The sequence below is a fragment of the Carcharhinus amblyrhynchos genome, chromosome 18, assembly GCF_965287045.1.
Source record: "Carcharhinus amblyrhynchos chromosome 18, sCarAmb.v2.hapA, whole genome shotgun sequence".
In the NCBI taxonomy this organism is placed as follows: Eukaryota; Metazoa; Chordata; class Chondrichthyes; order Carcharhiniformes; family Carcharhinidae; genus Carcharhinus; species Carcharhinus amblyrhynchos.
Genome location: NC_137341.1, coordinates 47905644 through 47933488, shown reverse-complemented (window position 1 = coordinate 47933488; position 27845 = coordinate 47905644). Strand labels below are relative to the sequence as shown.

Below are 27845 nucleotides of genomic sequence, written 5' to 3'. Positions count from 1 at the left end.
CCTCTCTTATCAAAAACTCATCAACCCGCGTCTTAAAAATATTTAGCGAGGTAGCCTCCACCACTTCAACGGGCAGAGAATTCCAGAGATTCACCACCCTTTGAGTGAAGAAGTTCCTCCTCAACTCCGTTCTAAACCGCCCCCCCCTTTATCTTGAGGCTGTGCCCCCTAGTCCTATTATCCTTTCTGAGCGGGAAGAGTCTCTCCACCTCTATCCTATCCATCCCATTCATCATCTTATACGTCTCAATGAGATCTCCCCTCATTCTTCTAAACTCTAACGAGTACGAGCCTAGTTTATTCAGCCTCTCCTCATAGCTCAACCCCCTCAACTCCGGCATCAGCCTAGTAAACCTCCTCTGCACTCCCTCCAAGGCCAAAATATCCTTGCGTAAGTACGGCGCCCAAAACTGCACACAGTACTCCAGCTGCGGCCTCACCAATGCCCTATACAGCCGCAGCAAGACCTCCCTACTTTTATATTCAACCCCCCTCGCTATGAAGGCCAGCATCCCATTCGCCTTCCTGATCACCTGCTGCACCTGCAAGCTGGGTTTTTGCGACTCATGCACAAGGACCCCAAGGTCCCTCTGCACCGTCGCCTGTTGCAGTTTTTCGCCACGTGATGGAGGTGTCATCATCAGTATTATCAGGTGAAACTTGCCATTAACATGCTTCTTGATGCTCAGCTTTGAGTTCCACAATGAGTACTCAGCTCCACACTTCATTACACCTTTGGTCTAAATGTAGCCAAAAGAGCTGCATTTGAGAGGGACTGCCCCTGATATCAAGACAACGTTTGACCCAGTGTGGCATCAAGAACCTCTTATCAAAATTGAGGTCAATGGGAGTCGGCCAAATCTTTCCATTTGTTTGAGTCATTGAGGTTTACAGCATGGAAACATACCCTTTGGCCCAACTAGCTGATGCCACCCTTCTTCTTTTAACAGCTAAGCTAGTCCCAATTGCCTGCATTTGACCCATATCTCTCTATACGCATGTAACTGTCTAAACACTGTTTTATAAAGAAACATGGTTGAAAATGCATTGACTTAGAAACTGACTTACCACCTATGTACAAATTATGGACAGAAACTTTGTTCCTTTACTAAAGAACTAAATTTAAAGTAAAAGATACTTGTTTTGACACAAATTGGGCATTTCAATGTTTGCATTTTGTCACTTTCCCAATAATCTTGCAAACAAAAAAGCTTTATTTCTAATCTGCTCCTCCAACATCTGTGACATAAATAGTTCTGTAACATAAATGTTCAATGTGGGTAATAAACCCCTTTTCAGATAATTAGAAAATATAATATAGTTACTGATCAGCCCAGTAATTTATTTATATGTTTATAAGAAGCATCGAGGCACTGATTAACATTTTGAGTTTTACGAATCCTGATCAATTGTTGATTCAGACTGATCAGTTGGTGAATTTTCAATTTATTTCAAGTTTCTGATTTGCAGAATGATGGGGGAAGATAAGGACCAGAAGGAGAGAATGTTCTCTGACGATGATGATGATGAAGACAAGTTGGGAAGAAGAATTGTGGGACCTCGTAAAAAGTTTCACTGGAATGATGAGATCAGGTTGGATATGTTGATTGTTGTAACAGATCATGTAAGGCTTTTGTGTCAACAAGTATGTCTTTTAAGTTCATCCGGTTATTATCATTCAGTTCATTACGGATTACATCTTTGCTGCACCGGCTAACTGATGATGGGCATATTGGATGATAGGACTGCATGTCAGATCATTCAACTTGGTCGATGGTTAGCAATGTTGTATTACTGATGTCATCAAGGAAAGAGTAAATGAGGTTGGTGGATTTGATGGCCCAAGTGCTGATAAACTTGACATTGATCATAATGGCAGGATAGAATGGAACAATGGTGGGAGTTGCTTTTGTGAGATGAGCAAGTTTAGATTTGGAGGTGAAAAAAATACAAAAGAAACCAAGGAGTGCTCTTAAACAAAGATTTGCATTGAGCTTATTGAAATGGGGACATTTAGTCAAGCTTTGTATTTACTGTGTATGTTAAGCACTTTCAATTTGTGTACACTAGATCACAGATTCATTGCAATCAAATAATCAGTAGAAACATTGGTGTAAATGTTTATTTTTGCCATGTGGCTGGTAATCTGATGGAACAATTAATGGTCCATTGTCGAGCTGAGTCACTTTTATTCTATTACTCTGAGCTCCAGCAGGCTGTCATGCTTGCGGTGAAGGTGAACACTTGGTCTGTGTGCCTGAACCACATGGTCTTAAAATAGCAGCACTTGATAATGTAGACTTCAAAATTTCCAATTGTTTCATTATATATATATATATATGTGTGATGGTTAAACGGTGCTGATTTATTGACCATTTTGTGTGTTGAATTCACAATTTGTAAATAAGCTGAATGAAGTCCAAAGATGTGCGGGTTAGGTGGATTAGCCATGCTAAATTGCCCCTTAATATCAGGGGGACTAGCTAGGGTAAGTACATGGGGTTGTAGAGATAGGGGCTGGGTGGGATTTGGTTGGTGCAAACTCAATGGACTGGATGGCTGCCTTCTGTACTGTAGGATTCTATGAACTCATTTTGCGACACTCTTTGCACCTGGAGGGGAGTCACTTAGATCAAGACTTGAACATGAAACCAGAGCAACCAAAGGAAGTGTCACACTCAGCGAAAGTGCAGGCTGTGTTATGCTTTCCTCATGTTCTATTAGTGTACTCAGCAAACAGAATAATGGTGTTATATGCATGCACAATTTGGAAATATGGAATTAATCACCTTCATATTGTAAAGTGGAGCTGAGATTTTGGCCACCACCCATTCTCAGGGAATCCTCTCCAAATTTGGAAAACAAAAAATTTTGCGCAATCAAGATGATTTACTGGCAGAACAGTGAATAGCACTGCTCCCTCATAGCACTAGGGATCCAGGGTCACCATATGTGTGGAGTTTGCATGTTCTCTCCATGTCCGTGAGCATTTCCTCTGCGTGCTCCCGTTTCCTCCCACACTCCATAGATGTACCAGTTAGGTGGATTGGCCATGCTAAATTGCCCCTTAGTGTCACAGGGACTGGTTAGGGCAAATGCATGGGGTTGTGGGGATAGGGCTGGGTGGGATTGTGGTCTGTGCAGACTTGATGGGCTTAATGGCCACCTCCTGCACTATAGGGATTCTATGAGAGAGTTAATGTATCCTAGTTGCATTTTTGAAACATGTTAATATGCCTTTAGGTGAAATTTAGCAATAAATCAGCTATGTTTAGTATGCAAGTATTGTGTATCGAGCAGTTAGGAACAATTCCTTCCATGGGCCAGGATCTCGTATTGAAGTTATGTTTGGACGATGAATCCTGATCAGTGAGAGAAAATGCAATGTGGTTGATGTTCTCGTGGTAGCCTATGTCCTTGGGATTTTGGCATTTTGTCCCGCCACTTCTTCACTCTTCTTTATTATGTTGTGGCAACAGGGACTTGCTGTGTACTGTGGTGAGGACAAAAATGGCTTGCTACGAGCAGGAGAGAAACAAGTCCCAAGCTGCAGAGGACTACCTAAAGGCTTTTCTTGAATCAGAGGTGAAACCACTCTGGCCTAAAGGATGGATGCAAGCAAGGTATGTGGCAAAGGTGTATGTTTTGTTTACATTCTTTATTATTGATCCTCTGAAGTAGTTCTCGAGCTGATAACGTAGTCCCATGCAGTGTGCCACATGTGCTGTTCAAGTGTTCTGCACACCTGTAGATAAATGAGCCGACCTTGCTTCATAATGTAAAATCATTCAAATGTTTGTAAGCAATCAACTAAGATGGAGTATTACCAAGTTCAAAGTTGTTAAATGAACAGTCCATTCTCCGAGTGAGAATGAGCATTAATAAGGTACTAGCTTCTCTATCAGCTAGTGCCTACAAAAGTAAGCTGGAGTGCCTGTGTATGTTCTTGAAGGTTGTCCTTTTCATACTATGTAGAATCCTATACTCAGGCCAGACTTGGAAAGGGAAGAGAGTGACAGTGGCAAAGGGTTTATTTAGTTTCTTCATTTATTAGTCGCAAGTAAGGCTTACATTAACATTGCAATGAAGTTGCTGTGAAATTCCCCTCGTTGCCATGCTCAGGCACCTGTTTGGTTTAATGCACCTAACCAGCACGTCTTTTGGACTGTAGGAGGAAACTGGAGCACCTGGAGGAAACCCGCGCAGACGTGGGGAGAATGTGCAAACTCCACACAGTTTGTGTAACCCAAGCCAGGGATTAAACCTGGGTCCCTGGTGCTGTGAGGCAGCAGTGCTAACCACTCTGCTAGCGGGCAGGTGTGTGAGATCATGGAAATCTGTGGTTCAAAGCTTCGAGAATTCAATTTTACCACCACTTTTGACCACTGTTGCTGCGTAACTTGGCTGGGCACGCTCTGCCTTTAGGTGGACAAAACTATTCCCATCCCTGGATTAACACCTTCAGAGAAGGTCTTTATTCCGCAATTTTGTTTCACAATTTTGACTCTGCAATGGAAAGGGCACCAGGATTTAAATGGCTGCATGTACAGTGATGCTAACGCACCTACAGTGCTGCCCCCTTAAAATTATATCTACTGAAACTGAATGTCAGTTTAGTTCCTAAACTTTTTAGCTGCTGTTCGCTGCAATGCGTTTTCCCCAGACTACCAAGCTGTATTCTCTGTTATTCTGTACCAATAGCATGCACAGAATTACATAGAAAATGAAAAGTATAAACGGTATTAAATATGCCTTCCTGATTTTTGGTGTCCTTACCACAAAGAAGAAAAGATTTGAGACTTTAAATAAATCTTACTTAAGACTAAGACTTAATTAAGACTCTTTCTGCATAAGAACAGAAAATTCTGGAAACACTCAACCAGTCAGGCTTCACCTTTTTGTTTCAGGAACAACTATAAAAGAAGCAGCTTCATAGAATCCCTACAGTGCAGAATGAGGCCTTTTGGCCCATTGAGACTGTACTGACTACAAGCCCTACCCCCATAACCCCATGCATTTACCTTCATGACATTACAGAGCAATTTAGCATGGCCAGTCCACCTAACCTGCACATCTTTGGACTGTGGGAGGAAACCGGAGCACCCGGAGGAAACCCACGCAGACACGGGGAAAATGTGAAGACTCCACACAGACAGTGACCCAAGCCAGGAATTGAACCCAAGCCCCTGACGTGTGAGGCAGCAGTGCTTAAAAAAAAATTTCATTAAATAATTTTTATAATAACATAAACACCTGTCCAGGATTGCAAGTAGGAGCCCAGGCTACAGAATAAAATCTTTAAGATCAATGATTCTGCAAGTTTATCATCAGTTGAATCTCCCAATATCTTCAGCATGGGCACTGAGCTAGAAATATCTTGAAACAACTTCTAACAATGATTGCAACATGGCATGGATTGTGTCTAAGTTGTTTAAAGCGTTGTTATGTGATCCACGTGGTATAAAAAATAAGGAAGAAAGGCACAATATATTTGGATTTGTTTTTCCTCGACAGAACGTTATTCAAAGAAAGCAGGAAGGTACATGCTCATGTCACCTCAATACCGTGAGTATTTGCATCTTCTGCGCTCTTGTGCATTTACTGTCCTTTTTTTCAATACAAGCAGCTTTAGTGATGTGTCAGCTAATCCAACTGAGAGAACCGCATTCACAAAGTGTTAAAATGATGTTTAACATTACTGAATTAAAGTTTAATGTGTTTGCATTCTAAGACACACAGTCTTTTCTGAAGACCATCTGAGATAGATTTTCCTATGAACTGTCTGGCCAGGGAACTGATGGAGTGACTTACTAGCTCTTTATAGAACTGCCTTATTTTCATTCCGTTGAAGTCCACTTCACCAAATCACCACCCAGGCAGTAATTGCCATTTTGGGTGTAATATTGCAATGCCACATTATTGCAGAAAATGGCTTTGTTCACCCATCTGATATTGTTACTAATTGGAACCATATATTACTCAGGGCAATGTGACACCATAAGTCATTTGGGGAAAAGAATTCGGACCATTTTAAGTTGCTGTTCTATTTCCTTCTCTCTCTTTCCCCTCTCTCACCCTTCTTTTGTGACACCTCCGTCCTGGGTATTTTACCCACTCTGCCTGGCCTCGAACCTACTCTGTCCATCCTGGACTCTTATCTTCACCTCTTGGAGGTAGTACAGCACAGGTTCACTAGAACGGTTCCTGGGATAAGAGTCGTAGAATCAGTTCCCTGTAATGAGAGCCATAGAATCCTATAGTGCAGAAGGAGGCTATTTGGACCATGAGTCTACACTGACCACAATCCCATACATTTTCCCTATCAAGTCCTTCTGACACTAAGGGGCAATTTAGCGTGGTAAATCCACCTAACCTGCACATCTTTAGAATGTGGGAGGAAACTGGAGCACCCAGAGGAAACCCATGCAGACATAGAAGAATGTGCAAACTCCACAAAGTCAGTGATCCAAGCTGGGAATCAAACCTGCCACTGTGTGGCAGCAGTGCTAGCCACCATGCTGCCTGCTGAGAGGCTGAGTAAATTGGACCTCTATTCCCCAGAGTTCAGAAGAATGAAAGGTGAACTCGTTGAAGAATACAAGATTGGGGTTTGATAGGTAATGCAGAGGGTGTTTTTCCTTGGTGAGTCTAGAACGTGAAGGCACAACCTCAGGATAAGGTGTCATTCGCTTGCTTTTGAGATGAGGAGAAATTTCTTCCCTGAGAGGATTGTAAATCTCTATCCCAGTATGTTGTGGATGTTCCAGCATTGAGTGTTGTCTATTCTGCCTGTTATTTACATTCTCAGCATTCCAGTTTTTCTCTCTCCCTCACAGAAGTGTTGAAAGCAGCCCTACTCCCTGCCACTCTGTATCCATTCAACCAGATTAGAGACAGCGCACAACTTTATTCAAATTGCTTTTTAACTTTGAACAACGCAAGATGAGATTGATCATGGTATTTGACATTGCGTTGTTGGAAGATACAGATAACAAACTGCAAACTAACTTTGATTGCATTTTAATTTAGAACAAAGAAGAAAGTCATTGCTGCCCCAAAGACTAAAACGAAGGTAAGTGCAACTGGTGTACTGGGGACGAGATCCATTTGAAAAACATTTTGCTGGAATACTAATCCTCCGGCATTTGACCCTTGTATCCCAAATATCTGAGTTTTTTGGCGTAATGATAGTTCCCAAGATAGGACAGATTAAAAGAATTGAACTTCTTATGTATAAACCAAGTAATTATGCCATTTAATTCTGGACCTGTTCCATGTTGTATCCGAGTTGGGAGAAATTTATCTTGGCTCTGTATTTGGAAACGTATCCCTCAGCACTGGAATACTTTACTTTAGCAAACACTAAAATCCAGTTTGAGCATTGATTATTTAGGAAGTACTTTTGAATTCTTAAATAAATGTAGCTGTGGGGTTCTTTCACTCCTGTAAGCATTTATCATCATTATCATCATGTGTACTCCATCTAAAGGCAGGATCTTGGCTCAGTTTTTCCATGCCTCTCTATCCTGTGCCATTCTTTACATTTGACAATAACGTTCTCCAATTTTCAAGCCATCCAACATTCTCTTCCACCTTGTTACTCTTTTTCCTTGAAATCTTCCTTCCACAATGTCTTTTACAAGTTTTTAGGGAGACAGTCGTAATGTTACTGGGCTAGTAGTACCGTGGTCCAGGCTAATGTGGGTTCCGATCGCACCATGGCAGCTGGAGGAATTTGCATTCAATCAATAAACCAGGAATATAAAGCTAGTCTCCATAATGGTGTCCATCGATTGTTGCAAAACCACGTCTGGTTCACCAATGTCCGTTTGGGAATAAGATCTGCCATCCTTACCCAGTATGGCTTACATGTGGCTTCAGACCCACTGCAATGTGGTTGACTCTTAACTGCCCTCTGAAACATCAAGGCTTGCAGCTCAGTTTTTTTATCCATCGTTGTCACAAGTAGACTTGCATTAACAAGGAGCAATTAGGGATGGGATGGACAACAAATATTGGCCTTGCCAGCAACACCCACATCCCACAAAAGAATAAAGGGAAAGGAGTCTGCTTTCTGTTGGAATGTGTTTCAGTTTCTCAGAGAAACCCAGTTTTTCTGCCTTTTCCCGATTGTGTTCAACAAATTACTTTGTTCAATCGGTTGCTCGTTTCATTGTTTGTCTCTTTTTATGGTCCCGCTGATTCTTTCCTTTCTCCTTCAAAAGGGCATTTCAGAACTATTTAACAAGTTTATTTGCTTCTTCCGGAAGGGTGAAGTCTCACATCCATGCAACACAACACCCAAGCTCTTTACAAGTCACTTTTTGAGTTATTTATTCAGCTTTCTGTTCAGCAGCTGTCTCTTCTTGCTAAATATAACCTTTTTGATTTATACATTATGATGGTGAAATTGGCCTTTTGGTGTGTCCATTTGGTCATCTTTTATGTACAAGTTTGTACATTAGTTTTGTGAACTACTTTAGTGTGCAATGCAAAAGGCATTTTCAAAGAAAAGGCTTACTGCTGCACATTCAAAAGGCCTGATAAAAATCACCAGGTGATGCTCTACCTAGGCAGAGATACAAAATATTAGTTACTAATCTATCACAAAAGTGCAAGCTAAATTGTAATGAAATGTCCAATCTAAGTACAAATAAAGTACCATTTCTTGTATACAAGTTTAAATAATCAACTCTGTTTTAGATATAAATAAAACTAAAAGAAGTAGTTTCACGTGGTATCTGTGAAGGCATCTCAAACACCAGTTCATGGTGGTGTATGTTTTTGCGTTTTGAATCATGTGAGGAGTCATGTGAAATCCCCAGTGAGAATAACAGGACAGTCATTCTGTAACAGTTACTAAAGAAAACGCATACACGTGACTAGAGCTATAACACTCGAAGACAATTAAATATATGGACTACTAAACGCACCATTTATGTAGCAATTATCCCTTGCTCCAATATACATATATATTTTATATGTGAGATTCCTGAGCTCAAGACTTTCCCACCCCAAACAACATCCAAATTAAATAAATCTATCAGTCAAATCCAGTTTATAGTTACCATTCAATGCAAGGTAGATAATTGAGTCTGGGAAACATATTTTCCTAGTGCAGCAAAGATATTGAAACTGCCATTGTGAATGTTTCTGCACTGTTTTGGCTCTATGACCTCTTAGATGTTAAAATGATCTCTCAGACTCTGAGCTACAAAACTGGCTTCACCAGTCCTTGGAGGTTATAATGTCGCCTTGGCTACTAGATGTTAAATTTAGCCTGCCTGCTTCTCCAGATACTAGCAATTGTACCCTGGTTCCTCTGTGATTTTCCCCTTTTTTTGTATTTGGGCCATCTGCATCTCTTACTTTGCGTGACTCGCAAAATTAGCATCTCCATACCTTCATGGATCTCTGAGTCATCTAGGTAAGCTATTTCCCAGTGATAGCAATTTATACCTGATTCTGTCTGCTAATCTCTTTACTGGGAAAAGTCGCGTCTCATCATCCCATTTGAATACTGACTACTGTTGTCACTCAGCAGATCCATGAAAAAAGAAAAATAGTTTGACAAAGGACGTTACTGAATGAGGAATGAAGTGCAATATGAATATGACTTTAAGGGGGTTTAACATGAACACTTTTTTCTTTTACAGGATCAGTTCCTCAAGACTGAACGAAAACTGCAGCAAACGAGTATCCCAATTCATTGCAGTAATGCTGGTTCCATTGTGCAAGGATCGTGCACGCCTCCTGTCACTCCAGTTAATGTGTCCGTTTCTTCCAGTGCTGCTCAGAGTTCCAGTAATACGACAACTCCTCAGTCGTTCAGTTTAGACGATTCCCTTGATGAGGATCTACCCAACAACCAGCCATCTCTGGAAGACGTGTCTGTCGCATTAGCAGCTCTAAATGATGCTGCAGGAGGCACCAAGAACTTCAGTTCTTTAGTATCAAATTCACCGAGTGACAAAGTGACAGTGGCCATGTCTTCGGAAGAGAAGAAGCATGTACAAAAAGTTCCGGCTCCCCCTTCTGCTCCCTCACCTGTTACTCAGTCACATTCACCCCTCAATCTTTTAGCTGAACAGGCATTAGCTTTGGGACAGTTGTCTCAGGAAAGGACTTCAGAAAGTACCACTAGTCTTATCACTGCTTTTAAAAACCATTCTTCAGCGAACAGCAAAGGTTTCACAGAGACTCTCCAAAACAAGCCGAAGCATCTTGGTGTGCAACGTACGTCACAGACTCAAGTTCAAAACCAGGTGTCCACGCAGGCTGCGAAACAGTACCACCAGACCAGCTCGCATCAGAAAAACTTCATGTCGTCACCATCCTTTAGCATAAGCAAACTGCAAAGCAGTTCTCAGACTAAAGCGACTAGTCAGTTGCAACAGCGGCCATTAATCCAGCACCTAAAAACCTCAGCAAGGACTCAGAGTTTTCATTCTGTCTCCTCATCTCTAGCAAGTAATATACAGACTTCTCCCAGTCCTCAAAGAACACTTGGCACTTCAGTAGCTTCTGTCAGTTGTACGGCAAAACATACCAACTCTCAGAGCTCTGCAAATCAGACTTTCAAGTCTCCGATGACTGTTGTCACAGCAGCAAAACATTCTACCCCTCCCAATAACCCTATTCAGAACATAGCAAGTATTCAAACCTCTGTGTCCAGTAGCACTCATTTAAATAGACAGTCTCCATCTCCAGGACAAGCATTAAATCGGCAGTCGCCTAATATCAGTGTAAAGAAGCCTTCAGTTTCTCAGAAACTTACTCTAGTGGCCCCTCCAGGTGGTAGTAATGGAGACTCAAGTAGTGGGACACAGGGTGTAGCTAAACTCCTAACTTCTTCTCTTAAATCTTCAGCTGTTAATAGTTCCACAGCCACAGGAGCAATGCTGGTGAGTGTAAACAGAAACATCTGGATTTATTTTAAGCGTACATTGGATTTATTATTGGATAAAATCAAATCGCTAATATGCTGGAATCTGAAACGTGAAGAAAATCTCAGCAGGCCTGGCAGCATCTGTATGGAGAGAAAAGAGCTGAAGTTTCCAATCGAGATGACCCTTCGACAAAGATGCTGCCAGACCTACTGAGATTTTCCATCACATTTTTCTTTAGGTTTCATCATTGTTGGAGAGGAGGAATTAAAAAGCTATGCTTAATATGCCGTTTTAATTTTAACATCTCTTGCTATTTGAATGTTGTTTGTTGCTTTTCCAGTTTTTAGGTTAGGCCAGTTGTTGCCACTTATTCAAATTAGAGTTTGTGGCTCTTGTCCATGTTTGGTTATTTTGTGCATTTGATCATATATATGTGCATTAAGATTTTACTTTTCTGAAACGTTTTCTTTACTTTCAGAAACCGGGGAGTGGGTCAATAATTTGTTGTCTCATTCTCACATAAAAGTCCTATCTCACTGATTTCCTTCCTTAACTTGGGTCCTTTCTCTAGCCTGTAAGAATCAAGCAATTATCCTGTATAGTTATACCACCTTTCTAAATGATTATATTCAGCAGTTTAGATAAGGCTGGCCTGTGGACCTGCAGAGGTTTTGCACCTGTATCTGCTAATGTGTTGCCATAATATTTGGCGGCACGGTGACATAGCAGTTAGCATTGCTGACCCACAGTGCCAGGGACCTGGGTTCGATTCTGGCCTCGGGTCACTCTCTGTGTGTAGTTTGCACATTCTCCCTGTGTCTGCGTGGGTTTCCTCCCCGTGCTCCAGTTTCCTCCCACAGTCCAGAGATGTGCGGGTTAGGTCAATTGACCATGCTAAATTGTGTCTTAGTGTCAGGGGGCCTAGCCAGGGTAAATGCATGAGGTTATGGGGATAGGGCCTGGGTGGGATTGTGGTCAGTGCAGACTCAATGAGCCAAATGGCTTCCTACTGCACTGTAGGATTCTACGATTGCCAGTTATGTAAGCATTATAAAGCTGAATTGGGATTACCATTCTGAATCGCTTTGCTTAGCTTGTGAAGTATGTAAATGGATCCTTTTGAGATATCTGCACAACTCTAATCCTGATCTCCTTCACAGCTCCAATTTTGATTACTTCAGCATTGGTGGATTTACCTTCAGTTGCTAAGGCCCTAAGTTCTGGAATTTGTTAAGTGCAGTGTTGTTGATCTACCTGAATGCGCATTTAGCATTTCTCTTATGTACAAGTAACAGTTGGCTTTGATTTGTTGTTGAATCATGTTACGTAACCTAAAAATGCACAAAATGTGTAAATCTGTTGAAAGCGTAAGGCAATAATTTTCTCCCCTTTCTGATATATTTCCCAATATAATCTGTCTTCAAGCCAGGTTTTAGATTGAGACAAGTGCAAAAACATCAAGGTTACTGTTACAAGAATCGACCCTCCCAAGTTTCTTTCAATTTTCTTTTAGTAATGAAACTCTACTGGGCCATGGTTTCATAGTGGGAATCCTGCTGGACTAGTAATCCAGCGGTCCAGGCTAATGCCCTCCGCACATGGCCGTTTGGTGGAATTGAAATTCAGTTGGATAAAAAGAAAGAAAATATGAATTTGATAGGTAGTTTTAGTAATGATGTCACAAAGCTATCATGACTGTCGTATGCACCCCGTTGGTTCATTTTTGCTGTTAAGGGAGTTGAGGATTTTGACCCTGGGACAGTGAAGGAACAACTATATAGTTCCAAGAGAACATTGAAGATCAGGGTATTCCCATGTATCTGCTGCCCTTGTGGTTTGAGGTTGTAGGTTGGAAGGTGCTGTCAAAGGAGGCTTGTTAAATTTGTTGCTGTGCATTTGTAGATGGTTCACACCGTTGCCACTTTACATCAGTGGTGGAGAGCATGAATGTTTAAGTTGGTAAATGGGTGCGAATTCAAGTGGACTGCTTTGCCCTGGATGTTGTTGAGTTTCTTGTGTTGTTGGAGCTGCACCCATCCAGGCAAGTGGAGAGTATTCCATCACACTACTGACTTGTGCCTTTTAGATGATGGACAGGCTTTAGGGAGTGAAGAGATGAACTAGTCACTGCAGAATTCCCAGTCTCTGGCCTGCTCTCAAAGCCACAGTATTATATGACTGGTTCAGCTTTTAGTCAGTGATAACCCCAGAATGATGGTCGTGGGAGATTCAGTGATGGTAATGCTTTTGAATATCATGGAGAGAATAGTTAGATTCTCTCTGTTGGAGGTGGTCACTGCCTAGCATTTGTGTGGCACAAACATTTCTTGCCACTTGTCAGTCCAAGCCTCAATATTGTCAGTGCCTTGCTATTTGTGAACAAATATCCAAGGAGTCGTGAATAATGCTGAACAGTGTGCAATCATCAGCAAACATCCTCACTTTTATTCATTCAATGTAGGCTTTGCTAGCTAGGCCAGCATTTTGACCTGGTGATAGTGAAGGAATGACTATATATTTCCAAGTCAGGATGGTGAGGGACTTGGAGAGGAGCTTCCAGGTGATGGTGTTCCTATGTATCCGCTGCTCTCGTCCTTCTGAATGGTAGTGGTTGTGGGTTTGGAAGGTGCAGTCTGAGGGCCTTGGTGAGTTCCTGCAGTGCATCCTGTAGATAGTACACACTGCTGCTACTGTGTGTCAGTGCTGGAGGGAGTGAATGTTTGTGGATGGGGTGCCAATCAAACGGGTTGCTTTATGGATGTTGTTGGAGCTGCACCCATCCATTCAGGAAAGAGTATTCCACTACACTCCTGACATGTGCCTTGTAGATTGTAGACAGGTCTTTGGGGAGTCAAAAGATGAGTTACTCACTGCAAGATACCTAACCTCTTGACCTGCTTTTGTAGCCACAAAACTGGTATGGTTGGTCTAGTTCAGTTTGTTGTCAGTGGTAACCCCCTCCTCCCCAACAATGTCTCTTAATTTGATGGAAGGAAAGTCATTGGTGAAGAAACTGAAAATGATTGGGCCTAGGACATTGCTTTGAGGAACTCCTGCCATGATCTCTCTGGGTCTGAGTTGATTGACCTCCAATAACCACAACCATGTTCCTTTGTGTTAAGTACAATTGACCAGTGGAGAGTTTTCCCTCTGATTCCCATTGACTTGAGTTTTGCTAGGGCTCCTTGATGCCACACTTGGTCAACTGCAACCTTGATGTCAAGGTCAGTCACTCTCACCTCACCTTTCTATTTAAACTCCTCTTTTCCATATTTGGACCAAAGCACGTTCAGGAATTGACAAGGCATTATATAGATATACAGCTCTAATATGAGCTACCTGAGAACTCAGTATGAAAGATGACCGTCTAAATGCTTTCACCACTAAAAGGAAATGGCATTTATTTATTGAGTTTCTGAAAATGTCGATCTGTTAACCAGCAATTCCTTTCAGGTAATATTGTGCAAAATCAAGTATGCTTATATTGCATTGCTTTCAAGCTGTCAAAATAACAGTGTACAATCAAGGTGAACTGAAGCTTTAATTAAATGAAGATTTTAAATATTGATGTACGATTGGCATTTATGTTGATATTTTCTGTCTTAGTCTCTGCAGGCTACCACAGGAGCACCGCTACTTGCCAGCTCTCCATCCTTGAGTCTTCTGTCACCTTCCTTTAATACAGCAAACCAGAAAATAACTTCAGCAACCCTGAGCCAAGCCTCACTCGGGATGATGCCAGGCATTGTTCCTATGCACTTTACCTTTCCCACGGTTTTAACGTTAGGCTCAGACTCTACACCAAAATCCGCCGTATCGACAGATGCAATAGTCACGGGACCTGCCCCAGGGACATTCCACCACGGCCTTGCACATAGTAAGTTTTATGTTATGGAGGGCGAATCACGAGTCCACCTTGCTGTTTGAGCTCTCATGCAACACTATTCTGTGGCAGCATTCACAGGAGTGAAAGTACAGAGTGCCATTCCCTTCAGAATTTAGAGCGCACGTCAGAATATAATAAAGTGATTATTCTTCTGTTTGAAATGTGTTACTGTTCCTCTGTGAATATTCATGTACTGAAGGGAAATGCTGGTGACCTGATTGAACAAATCGGCTTGGTTGAACCCAAATGTTTGCTGTAAAAACCACGCTTTAGTGATTGTGAACTGTTGGAATCAGTAACTCCCAGCCATTTATTCCTAAATGTATTCTCAGTTGATAGTATTACATGACATATTCAAATAAGGGCTGCATGGTGGCACAGTGGTTAGCACTGCTGTCTCTCCTTGCCAAGGACCTGGATTCAACTCCCAGCTTGGGTCACTGCCTGTGCGAGTCTGCACATTCTCCCCATGTCTGTGTGGGTTCCCTCCAAGTGCCCCAGTTTCCTCCCACAGTCTGAACAGATTGTTCACAACTTTGTGAGTCATAGTTGATCCCAAGATGAGTTTCCCACCTCGTCATCACGTCACTTTGACCTTCGTTATGTTGCCCAATCTCTGACTATGCTAAAACCCCCCCATCCTGCATTTGTTACTTCTAGCCTCGACTATTCCCGTGTACTTCTAACCAGCCTCTCCAAGTCTAACCTCTGTTAACTTGAGATCATCCAAGGCACTACTGCCTGTATCGTAACTCACAGCAAGACCTGTGCATCCAGTACCCCTATGCTTGCCATCAGAATTAAGCAATACCTAACTTTTTAAATTCCCATCATTCTTTCCAAATCCCACTTTAGCCTGGTGCCTCTCTATCCCTGATCTCCTCCTGCCCTGGCTACTGCTACTACTACTACTAATAGTCCCTCCTCGCCCAACCTGGCTCGATTGTGCCCTGCAGATATTTGACATTTATTTTGTTTGGGAGATGTAAGCATTGCTGGCAAGGCTGGTAGTGATTGCCTATATATGTTTTCTCTTGAGAAGATGGTAACGAACAGTCCTTGCAGCAACTTCCACATTGTGGGTTAAGAAGTTCCAGGATTGATCCAGTGACTGTGAAGGAATGACGGTATGGTTCCAAGTCAGGATGGAGTGTGACTTGGAGGGGAATTTGTAGATAATGGCCTTCCCATCCGTTTACTCCCCCCGGTTGTGGATTTGGAAGGTGCTGTCATGAGAGCCCTGGCGAGTCTCTGCTGTGCATCTGGTAAAATGGTACCCCTGCCATCAAACACTGGTAGTGGAGGGAGGGAATATTTTAGGTGGGGTTATAGCGATAGGGCCTGGGTGGGATTGTTGTTGGTGCAGGCTCAATAAGCCTCCTTCTGCATTGTAGGAATTCTAGGGACTCTATTTTGATGATTTTTGCACATATGCCTCTAATAATTACTTTCCTGATGGGCCTAAGGGAGTGGTTGGGATTGACAAAACAGCAGATCTTGACTATATGACTGGCTAGTTGTGCCATCAACCAGTGAAAAGGAATTCTGGCAAGTATCATCATCAATGAATGCTAGGAATTAAAAATTAAATCTTAAACATTTGTCCCCTCCACCACCGATGCATTGTGGCAGCAGTGTGTTCCAATTATAAGATGCACTGTAGCAACTCCTCCTATCTTTAACAGCACCTTCCAAACGCATGACCTCGGCCACCTAAAACAAGGGCACCAAATGCACTCGAACACTACCACCTCCCATGTTTCCCTCCAAACCACAAACCATCCTGACTTGGAAATATGTCACCGTTTCTTCACTGTCAGTGGGTCAAAATCCTGGATCTCCTTTCCTGATAACACTGTGGGTGTGTCTGCATCACAAGGATTGCAGCCGTTCAAAAAGGCAGCTCACCGCCACCTTCTCGGGGGCAGTTAGTGATGGACAGTAAATGTTGGTCTAGCCAGCAGTGCCCACATCCCATGACCTTTAATCCAGAGTTTCTCAGAGAGGGACTGTTCACCGAAAGTTAGTAAAAGGTTAAAATAAAAATGTTATTCTGTAAGCTTAATCCTTTTGTGATGTATGTTAATGTGTACTATAATTACACCTTGTTTCTTGAGCAAAAGTGACTAGGAGTTATTGAGTCTGGAAAAAAGAACTTTATCAAGAAGGCGTTTGGTGTGTATGGGGACTAAAGTTAAAATTGAATTAATTTACTGTATTTATTGCTCATTATATTGAGTGGGAACAGTGATTCAGTCGATACACTCTGGGCTTGCAGTCAGAAGGTTGTGAATTCTAGTCCCACTCCAGAGACTTGAGCATGAAAATGTAGGCTGCTGCTCCACTGCACATTGACGGTGTCCTATACTACAGTGAAGTGGCACAGTGGTTAGCACTGATGCCTCACAGCACCAGGGACCTGAGTTAAATTCCGGCCTTGGGTCACTGTCTGTGGAGCTTGCTCGTTCTCCCCCTGCCTGTGTGGGTTTCCTCCCCCACTCTAAAGATGTGCAGGTTAGGTTGATTGGCCATGCTAAATTGACCCTAGTTTCAGACGTATTAGCAGGGTAATTATGTGGGGTTATGGGAATAGGGCCTGGGTGGGATTGTGGTTGGTACAGACTTGATGGGCCAAATGGCCTCCTTTCACTGTAGGGACCCTCTGATTCAGTGCCCAAAAGACATGCTGGTTAGGTGCATTGGCTATGTGCTAACTTCCCCTTCAGTGTTTAAAAAGTTTGCGGTGGAACGGGCTTGTTGGGCCGAAGGGCCTGTTTCCCGTGCTGGGTTGTTCTTTGTTCTTTATTTATTATTGTCACAAGTAGGCTTACATTAACATTGCAGTGACGTTACTGCGAAAATCCCCTAGCGGCCACAGCTCGGCACCTGTTCACAGGTGCCAGTGTGTGGTGACTAGAGGTTATAGCAGATTAATTGGTTGCAGTGTTAATGTAAGCCTACTTGTGACACTAATAAATAAACTTTAAACTGTTGGAGGTACGGTCTTTTAGATGAGATGTTAAACTGAGGCTCTGTTTGCACACTTGGGTAATTGTAAAGTGTCTCATGGCACTATACTGAAGACAAGCAGAGTGGTTATCCCCGGAGACCTGGCCAATATCTAGCCCTCAATTAACATCACAAAAGCAAGTTCCCCAAAGCAGCAATATGATGATGATGACTCTGTATATCTGGTCATTATCATCACACTGCTCCTTTGGGGACCTTGCTTTGTGCAAATTAGTTTGTGTCCCCTGCATTGACTACACTGCAGTAGGCACTACACCAGTTGCTTAATCACTGAAGATAAGCATTTGGGTGCAGCAGGCCGTTAAAAAAAAAGCCAATGATATGTCAGCAAGGGGATTTGTGTGCAGGAGCAAGGGATATCTTGCTGCAATTATACAGGGCCTTGGTGAAGTTTGGAATATTGTGGACAGTTTTGGTCTCCCTTCCTGAGGAAGGATGCTTTTCTCTGGAGGGAGTGCAGAGAAGGTTTACCAGACTGACTCCTGGGGTGATGGAACTGCCATGAGAGATTGAATTGGTTAGCATTCTGTTCTCTGGAGTTCAGAAGAACAAGGGAGGATTTTGTAGGAGCTTATAAAATTCTAACAGAGTTGACGCCAGAAGGATGTTCTCAATGGTGGAGGTATTCAGAACCAGGGATCACAGCCTAAGGATATAGGGCAGACCATTTAGGGCAGAGATGAGAAATTTCTTCACCCAGAGAATGGTTGGTGTATGGCATTCACTACCACATAAAGTAGTTGTATATTTTCAAGAAGCAGTTAAATATAGCCCTTGAGGTGAAGGGGGTCAGAGGATATTTGGGGGAGAGGCAGGATCAGACTATTGAGGTGGATGATTAACCATAACTATAATGAATGACAGAACAGGCTTGAAGGGCCAAATTGTCTCCTCCTGCTCCTATTTTCTATGTTTATGTTTCTGAAAGTACTTAACTAAAGGCTTTGGATATTCTAAGGTTGTGAAAGGTGCTACATGAATGCAAGTCTTTTTTTCAAAATATACAGCAATGTAACTCCTCGATCAATTCGCTGTTTTACGCAATTATTGCGGAAATGCAGTGGAGATCCATGGGTAAACACTTCATTCTTAAAGCAATGTACTTTGTTTGGTGATTGGTAGATTGATTGTCCTTGCTTTCTGCTGTTTTCATCTCTCAACTGTCCCTCAGCTGCACCTTTGACATCGAAATAGCCACTGAGGCACTGTAATACTGATGGCATCAAATCACTTTCTCACCTTTATAAAGCAGTGAATGTGCTCGTTATTGCAGATGTGCTGTGCTGAAATAGCTAATCACTAAATTGCATGCCGTGGCTTTCCACTCTTGCCAATCAGCTCTTTCTCTCTCTCTTTCCATCCTCCAGGTATTTTTGCTGGCTTACACACAACCCCTCACCATGCAGTGCAGCTTCCACACGCAGTTTTGCCCACCCACATACAGCAATCTCTCCAAGGTAATATACCATGTGACTCTCTCTCCACTGTGTCTACCCCAACATGATGGCAGATTGCTAAATATTGTACTTTGTGTGTACGTTTTTTGTCACTTATTCTTTTCAAATGTTTGTATATTTTTTCTTATTTTAACGATAGTTTGATATGCTGACAAAATGTTAAGGGAAAATTTTGGCCATGGGAGCCTATAATTACAGCTTCAAGATGCTTGTTTTATACTGTACAGTATGATTTGTTAACTTGTCTTTCTCTTTGTTATATTACATTGTTAGGAGCGGTGTTCAGTTTCCGAAAAGGAGCTGTATTTCTTATTTTGCAAGTGCCTGGGTTAAAACTAAAATATTAAGTTTATATCACTACCAAAGCTACTTAATAGTATTTTTTTAAGAAGTTTGGTATAGTGCTCCTGATAAAATTGAGAGGCATAGATAAGGTTGACAGAATCTTTCTCAGCATTGAATTGTCTAATACTAGGGGCCATGCACTTAAGGTGAGAGGGGGAAAGTTCAAAGGAAATGTGAGGGGCAAGTTTTTTTTTTACACAGGGGAGTGGTAGGTATCTGGAACGTGTTGCCAGGAGTGGTGGTGGAGGCAGATACAATAAAGAGCTTTTAAATAAGCACTTGAATATGCAAAGAATAGAGGAATTTGGAGTAAAGGCAGGCAAAGGGTATTAGTTTAATTTGGTGTCATGTTCAGTACAACTTTGTGGGCTGAAGGGCCTGTTCCTGTGGGGACTGTGCTGTTCTATGTCCTAGTTAGGTTTAATTAGCCTGTATTATAAAGAGTTAAAACCACTGTTCTGACAACAACATTTTTCTCTAAATTAGTGCTTGTATATTTGTCAAGATGTTGCCAAGGGCTGAAAGGACAGGGACTGCACAGGAGCTGGCCCTCGTGCTTCATGTTTGGTCTGTTCTGAGAGCTAGTTGTTGTTTGCATGTTTCAGATGAAGTATTAAAACCCAACCTGTGCTGATTTTGAAAATGGAAGATTAGCTTCAATATCCTTATGGTGGCTTTCTTGGGAATGTTAGGTATCTTTAAAAGAATGTAATTGCAGCATTTGACTTGCAGGCTTTACTGATGCCATTAACTTTGTTATTTCCACTCCCTGTGTTTACTAATCTCCTCATGTTGTTGGGTTATATATTTTCCAAATTCCAGTTTTGACAGCAATATTCAGGGATATCTGTGAGGCTGTACGAAAGTGGTAGCTCACTGGTATCTGGTAATGTTACTTTAATGTTCCACTATCACAATCTCTCGATTTGATAAGAGAGGCAGATAAGATGGGGAGGGAGGGTTTTGTTAAAATTTAAAACAGAGCAGCACCCTGTCTACTCAGCAGCTCCTTCAGTCTCAATGGGAGCAAACTGCAGTTAGACATAGTCGCCTCCAATCCAAACACCTTTCATTGTCAATGGGAATGATAGATGTGCTGATTCTTGGCACTCTCATTCCTGGTCCCAATCCCCTCTGGAAGGAGGTAGAATGTGGCTGGGTTGGGTGAAGGCAGGGTGCCAATTTAATGGCGCTCTGTCATCAACAGGACTGCTCGTGTTCAATGTCTGGCTGGGCACCTGGTTAAGGAATTGCTGTCTGTGGATCTCCATCTCCAGTAAAATGACAGTGGCTTCAGAAGAGGAGAAAGAGGGAGAAATCATAGCAAAAATTAGTGAGTAAAGGAGGAAAAATAGGTTCACTGTAGCATCAGTCATTGTAGCTACTCTGGAAGACCTCATGAATTGTACTGGAATAGAGGTGTGACTGAGGGCAGCCTGGTGGTTAGCACTGCTGTGTCTCAGCGCCAGGGACCCAGGTTCGATTACCGGTTTGGGTCACTGCATGTTCTCCCTGTCTGTGTGGGCTTCCTCCAGGTGCTCCAGTTTCCTCCCACAGACCAAAGATGTGTGGGCTAGGTGGATTGGCCATGCTAAAATTGTCCCTTAGTGTTGGGGCTCTAGCTAGAGTAAACACATGGGGTTATGGGGATAGGGCCTGGGTGGGATTGTGGTTGCTGCAGACTCAATGTGCCGAATGGCCCCTGCACTGTAGGGTTTCTATGAATAGGTTTAACAAAAAATAACCACAGCACCAGGGACCTGGGTTCAATTCCAGCCTCGGGCCGCTGTCTGTGTGGAGTTTGCAGTTCTCCCCGTGTCTGTGTGGATTTCCTCCGGGTGTTCAGATTTCCTCCCACGGTCCAAAGATGTGCAGGTTAGGTGGATTGGCCATGTTAAATTGTCCCTTGAAGGAAAACTGTTATTTTTTTTACCCCTCCATTTAAAGCTGAGCAACAGTGCTTGTGCAGTGCCAGCTGATTTCAGGAGAATGGAATCTTGAGGTTTAAGTTCAATTCAAACAAAGCTCTGCTTGTCTTTTCACTTTTCAAACCTCTCCATCCAATAGTGAAGGATAAGCATGTCCCTCCTTTATTGCAGGAAGGGCCTTTGTGATGACCTTGAGTGTTCCTACTCTTACTCCAACTAAGCAACAATGCACAGCATGTAACTACCTATTTATTGAGGCTCAATGAGGAATGACTGGTATATAAAAAATATAAATTCTTTGTTTTATAGAAGGCTACTACCAAAGGTAGAGGAGTCTAAAACTAGAGGGCAGAGGTTTAAGATAACAGGGGAGAGATACAAAAGTGTCCAGAGGGCAATTTTTTCACACAGATGGTGGTGAGCGTCTGTAACAAGCTGCCAGAGGTAGTAGTAGAGGCAGGTACAATTTTGTCTTTCAAAAAGCATTTAGATAGTTACATGGGTACGATGAGTATATGGGATTAGCTTAGGGGTTTGAAAAAAAGGGCGGCATGGACAAGTTGGGCCAAAGGGCCTATTTCCATGCTGTAGACCTCTGTGACTCATATGTGCTTCTGAAGGGCAGCATGGCAGCACAGTGGTTAGCACCGCTGTCTCTCAGTGCCAGGGATTCGGGTTCAATTCCTGGCTTGGATCACTATCTGTGCGGAGTTTGCACATTCTCCCCGTGTCTGCGTGGGTTTCCTCTGGGTGCTCCGAAGATGTGCAGCTTCAGTGGATTGGGCCCCTTAGTGTCAGGGGGATTAACAGGGTAAACGTGGGGTATGGGAGTAGGGCCTGGGTGGGATTGTGGTTAGTGCGGACTCGATGGCCGAATGCCCTGTAGGGGTTCTGTTCTGTTCTAAGTTTGACTCAGGACATGTTTGGTTACTTGGAAGGAGCTGTGTTTTGCAAGCTTGCTTGGAACTGACACTGGATAGAAAAACTGTTTCTCAGCGTTTCAAAGACAATCTCTTCCCTGCCCTTTTTTATTGTCCTGGGAAGCCATCCATAACGCCTATCGTCACTGATTCTTTTTTCTTTCTCTCTCCCTTCCCTTCAAATCCAGAAAGCAACAAAATCCACGGGGAGACTTCCAGCATGCAGCGCAAAATGCAGTGAACTCTGCTGCAAAGCACAGTTGAATGAAGCTAATGCTGCGATGGTACCGCAGCAACCTCAGAGGGAGCAGCCAAGCTGTAGGAGCTGCTAGGCTGGATGGCCAACTCTGCATTTGCTCTTGTTTACGGATCACTAGCGCCCTTTTATGCCAAGGGCGAGTACACCAGTCGAAATCTGCTGCGTACCTTTTGAGACTGACAACCGGAAAGGGCTTTGCTTTGATGGCAAAGATACTGGGGCCAAGTGAATGAATAGCTGGAGAACTTCGAGTTGGTCTGGTGTATGCTTGGATTCAAAAGTGTATAGAAAAGTATCTTCCACTGAATGCCTATGCAAGAACACTTTTAATATTGACACAGTAGTGATGGTCATTAGAGCAAAATGTCATGCAGTGCATTCCTGAGATTTAAGGCAGCTGGAGTGTTTAGGTTTGTTTCTGTACGCTGTTCTAACCATTAAACTAAATAATCTTGTGTTCAGCGGTGGGCTTAATTAAAGCTTTTATCTTTTCTTCAGGCAACAACTTGGAATGTGTGCAGAGCAGCATTATCTGAAACATAGGCGCGCGGTGGCGGTGGGGTTGCACTCTCTGACACTCTGATGTGGAGGTGGGGTGAATTCAAGCCAGTACGGCTTTCAGGATAAGCAGGTTAGAAGTGTGTGCACCTCTCGTTTGGCACAGCCAAACACCCGCTAAGAGTTTTCTGTCTTTTAATGATGTCCCAAGTTCCGATTAGTGTAGAGTTCTTCAGAGCACTATGCATTGGATCGATTATTTAAAAAAAAAGAAAAAAAATAAGTTAAATTGCTATTTATTGCCTGTAATGGTGAATTGTTTAAGGAGCATTTATACATTGTGGTGTTCTTGCTCTGTTGGTGCACTGTGAACAGGACCGTGACTCCTGAGGCACTATTGTGACCACCTTGTGCTCGTTCAAAGAGATGTGTATCTAGCACAAGAGAATGTGAAGTATAACAAATCAGAACTGTGATGGGTTTTGATTAACGATTCAAGGGGGGAAAAAAGGCTAGTATTAAAGAATTTGCTTTAGGTACCTGTATCAACCACCTCAGTAGTGGCTAGAACTAAGAAGCTTGGCCTGGTGTCCAGCAGCTTAATTAAAAAAAAGAGAGAAAGCCATTAATCTCAGTCATATACTCTTACAGCTCCTCGTGTTACTGTAAATCCAGGAATGAAGGTGGGCTTACAGCCTATGGGTTTGGCCCCTGACACAAAGAAAAATGATCATTTAGTTTGTGACGGTACGGTGTCGTTAACAGATACCGCTGACAGTAGGAGTAATACAATTGCAGTGCCTTTCCTTGTTGCGGAGAAGATGGAAAGTATGTGCTGAGATTTCATGTATTCTTAATCCCTGTACGACACTAACCTTTATTTATATTTTTTAAAAAAAGGAAAATGAACTGCAGGATTTGGGAAGTGATTTTTCTTTTTTTTAAAAAGGGAGAATTTGCCTGTAGTCCATAATTTGGCACAATGGAGTTGATTATTGAGAACCATGTAGGCAAAGAAGCCAAAGATTTTTTTCATGCAAGATGACGCAACCGTGGACTGATGGTTTGGAAGAGTGTGTTGTTTTTTTTTCTCTGACATTTTCAGAAGATTTTTAAACAAAAATGACATTTCATCTCTGGAGTGTTCCAGTCACGTTTGATACTATTGGGTGACTCACAGGTATGATGATGTTCTACAGAAACTCAGGACTTGAAAATTGCTGGATCTGATTTTGTGTTAATGAAGTTTAGCTCTACTTGAAATTGTATAATCAATTCTCGAACTCTGTATATTGTGATGTGTTAGCAAGTTCAATTTGTTTGAATTAAAATAGACATTACTTTGAATGATGGTGCTTTCATTGTACATTGTTTTATTTGAGACTTGTGTATGTATTTGCTGCAGAACAAGAAGTGGTTGTTCCTGTTGCACACTGACATGTCAATAAACTAGAACATTTTGGAGAACATTGGGCTTGTGTCTTTCTTCTCAAAGGCAATTGAAAATGGTTTATTTGAACCAGCTTGAAGCAATCATTAATAGTCATTTCACTTTGCACCCTACTTCTAATTCCCTCTCTAATAAAAATGGCATCAATTTTGTTATAACCAAATGTTCACATGAAGGTAAAAGAACAAAGAAAAGTATCAGTGGCGGCCATGATGTCGACATTGGACTGGGATTGGTACAGTAGGAAGTGTCACGACGACAGATTTATTTGTTATCACTCACCTGATGAAGGACCAGTGGTCCAAAAGCTCCTGGTATCAAATAAACCTGTTAGACTTTAACCTGGTATTGTGAAACTTCTTAAAGAAATGTACAACACAGGAACAGGCCCATCGGCCCTCCAAACCCATGCCAATCAAGATGCCCCAACTAAACTTAAAAACAAAATCTTCTATCTTACTTGGTCCCTTTCTCTCTATTCCCTCCCTATCTATGTACCTATCCAGATGTCTCTTAAGTGTTGCTAATGTATCTGCTTCCACGTCTTCTGCCAGCGTGTTCCAGGCACCTTCTATTCTGTGCGTGAAAAATTCCCCCTGCACTTCTCCCTTAAACTTTCTCCCCCTCACCTTGAACTTGTAACCCCTTGTAATTGACACTTCCACCCTGGGAAAAAGTCTTTGACTATTCACACTGTCTGTGCCCCTCCTTGCGTGCAAGTAATAAAGCCGGGAAGTTTGCGTACTCTTAGTGTCATAGTCTTGATTGTACCCAAGCCAACAACAACTGGATGACTACTTAACTCGGCAGCACAGTGGTTAGCACTGCTGCCTCACAGTGCAAGAGACCCGGGTTCAATTCCGTCCTCGGATCTCTGCCTGCATGGAGTTTGTATATTTTCCCTCCAGGTGCTCCAGTTTCCTCCCATAGCCCTAAGATGTGCAGGTTAGTTGGATTGGTCATGCTAAATTGACCCTAGTGTCAGGGGGATTAGCAGGGTAAATATGTGGGGTTATGGGAATAGGGCATGGGTGAGATTGTGGTCAGTGCAGACTCGATGGGCCAAGTGGATTCCTTCTGCACTGAAGGATTCAATGATTCTAAGTCTGCTTCTGGTTTAAAGAACGCATTTCATCCAAATCAAATTATTTCCATGCAAACCCTTTTAAACTCAGACAAAAATGGTTAAATTCAGTTTTTGACATTTCTAGCATGGTGGCACTGTGCACTGCTACCTCACAGCACCAGGGGCCTGGGTTCAATTCCAGCCTTGGGTGACCGTCTCTGTGGAGTTTGCACGTTCTCCCCATGTACGCGTGGGTTTTCTCCGACGCTCCAAAGATGTGCAGGTTAGATGGATTGGTCATGCTAAATTGTCCCTTGGGTTCAGGGGCACTAGCAAGGTGAATAGGATAGAGTTATGGGGATTGGGCCTGGGTGGACTTGTTTGGTACAGGCTGGATGGGCTGAATGGCCTCCTGCTGCACTGTAGGGATTCCGTGATTCTCGATCCTTCGATTTCTTAAATCAGTGGAAAGAATTTATCAAAGTTGATGTGAATATCATTGGAGTATTTAATGCTTTTAGTGAAAATATTACTGGTAGCAGCTGCAGTAAGTTGAAAGGTAGAAAATTCTGTAGGCCTTGTCAACTATTCATTGGAAGGTGACCCATTCTGTATTTTTCTAATTAGCACAGGTTAATGGCCATGGACTCGTTATCATCCATCATCAATTCATTTCAGTTCCACCTGATCCAAACCAGAAACACCAGCAGGCTGGTGAGAATGGAATATCACAGGCACACGGCATGAGAACCATCTTCAGCAGCTCGGTAATTGTGGAGAGTGTAAGTCCGGATAAAGGAGGCTCGAAGAGAACCCAGCAAGGCACTCCTGCTTTTAATATTCCCTGTAAGTGGCTAGCTTTTATATTTAGGGATAGAAAATCTCCCAGTTGAATATTGTGAAGACTGAAGACATTAATCTTAGTCCCTGCACAAATTTCCATTCCCTCTCTGTCAACCCCATCCCTCTCTTTGAAAGCAACCTGAGATTAAGCCAGTCTATCCGCTACCGTACTGTCACATTGGGTGCGGAACTGAGCTTCCATCCCGCTGTTCATGCCAACACTGAAACCCTTTACGTCATAGTCAAAAAGGTTTATAGCATGGAAACAGGTCTTCCGGCCCAACTTGTCCATGCCGAGTGCAGAGGAGGTTTACTAGGCTGATACCGGAGTTGAGGGGGTTGAGCTATGAGGAGAGGCTGAATAAACTAGGCTTGTACTCGTTAGAGTTTAGAAGAATGAGGGGAGATCTCATTGAGACGTATAAGATGATGAATGGGATGGATAGGATAGAGGTGGAGAGACTCTTCCCGCTCAAAAAAGGCAGTAGGACTAGGGCACAGCCTCAAGATAAAAGGGGGGCGGTTTGGAACGGAGTTGAGGAGGAACTTCTTCACTCAAAGGGTGGTGAATCTCTGGAATTCTCTTCCCGTTGAAGTGGTGGAGGCTGCCTCGCTAAATATTTTTAAGACGTGGGTTGATGGGTTTTTGATAAGAGAGGGGATTAAGGGTTATGGGGAGAGGGCGGGAAAGTGGAACTGAGCAGCGACAGATCAGCCATGATCTTATTGAATGGCGGGGCAGGCTCGAAGGGCTAGATGGCCTACTCCTGCTCCTATTTCTTATGTTCTTATGTTCATTTGGCCCATATCCCTCTACACCCATCTTATCCATGTAACCGTCTAAATGCTTTTTAAAAGACGAAATTGCACCCGTCTCTACTACTACCTCTTTAAGCGTGTTCCAGACACTCAGCACCCTCTGAGTGTAACAGTTGCCTCCCTGGACACTTTTGTGTATCTCCCCTCTCAGCTTAGACCTACGTCCACTAGTTTTAGACTCCCTGACCTTTGGGAAAAGATATTGACTGTCCAGCTGATCTGTGCCCCTTATTATTTTATAGACCTCTATAAGATCACCCCTCAGCCTTCTATACTTCAGAGAAAAAAGTCCCAGTCTATCCAGTACATAACTCAATCCATTAAGTCCTAGTAGCATCCTGGTAAATCTTTTCTGCACTCTTTCTAGTTTAATAATATCCTTTCTATGATAGGGTGACCAGAACTGTGCACGGTATTCCACGTTGTCCTAACATCACCTGATTCAGCTGTTGTAA

General features: G+C 42.7%; 1 protein-coding gene across 3 annotated transcripts in view; it reads left to right on the top strand.

The window, feature by feature from the left end:
* LOC145355099 (ubinuclein-1-like) overlaps positions 1 to 24679 on the top strand; it is a 73233-nt gene extending 48554 nt beyond the window's left edge. For 2 of the 3 annotated variants that reach the window (XM_080206966.1, XM_080206964.1), the window contains 8 exons: positions 1471 to 1593; positions 3480 to 3623; positions 5515 to 5565; positions 7030 to 7072; positions 9657 to 10904; positions 14496 to 14766; positions 19173 to 19262; positions 22644 to 24679. In XM_080206966.1, coding sequence (XP_080063092.1) covers positions 1471 to 1593; positions 3480 to 3623; positions 5515 to 5565; positions 7030 to 7072; positions 9657 to 10904; positions 14496 to 14766; positions 19173 to 19262; positions 22644 to 22696 — 2023 coding nt within the window. In that variant the 3' untranslated portion in view covers positions 22697 to 24679. The remainder of the gene's footprint in view (positions 1 to 1470; positions 1594 to 3479; positions 3624 to 5514; positions 5566 to 7029; positions 7073 to 9656; positions 10905 to 14495; positions 14767 to 19172; positions 19263 to 22643) is intronic. The other variant, XM_080206967.1, reaches the window with a different exon arrangement.
* Positions 24680 to 27845: the final 3166 nt, after the last annotated feature.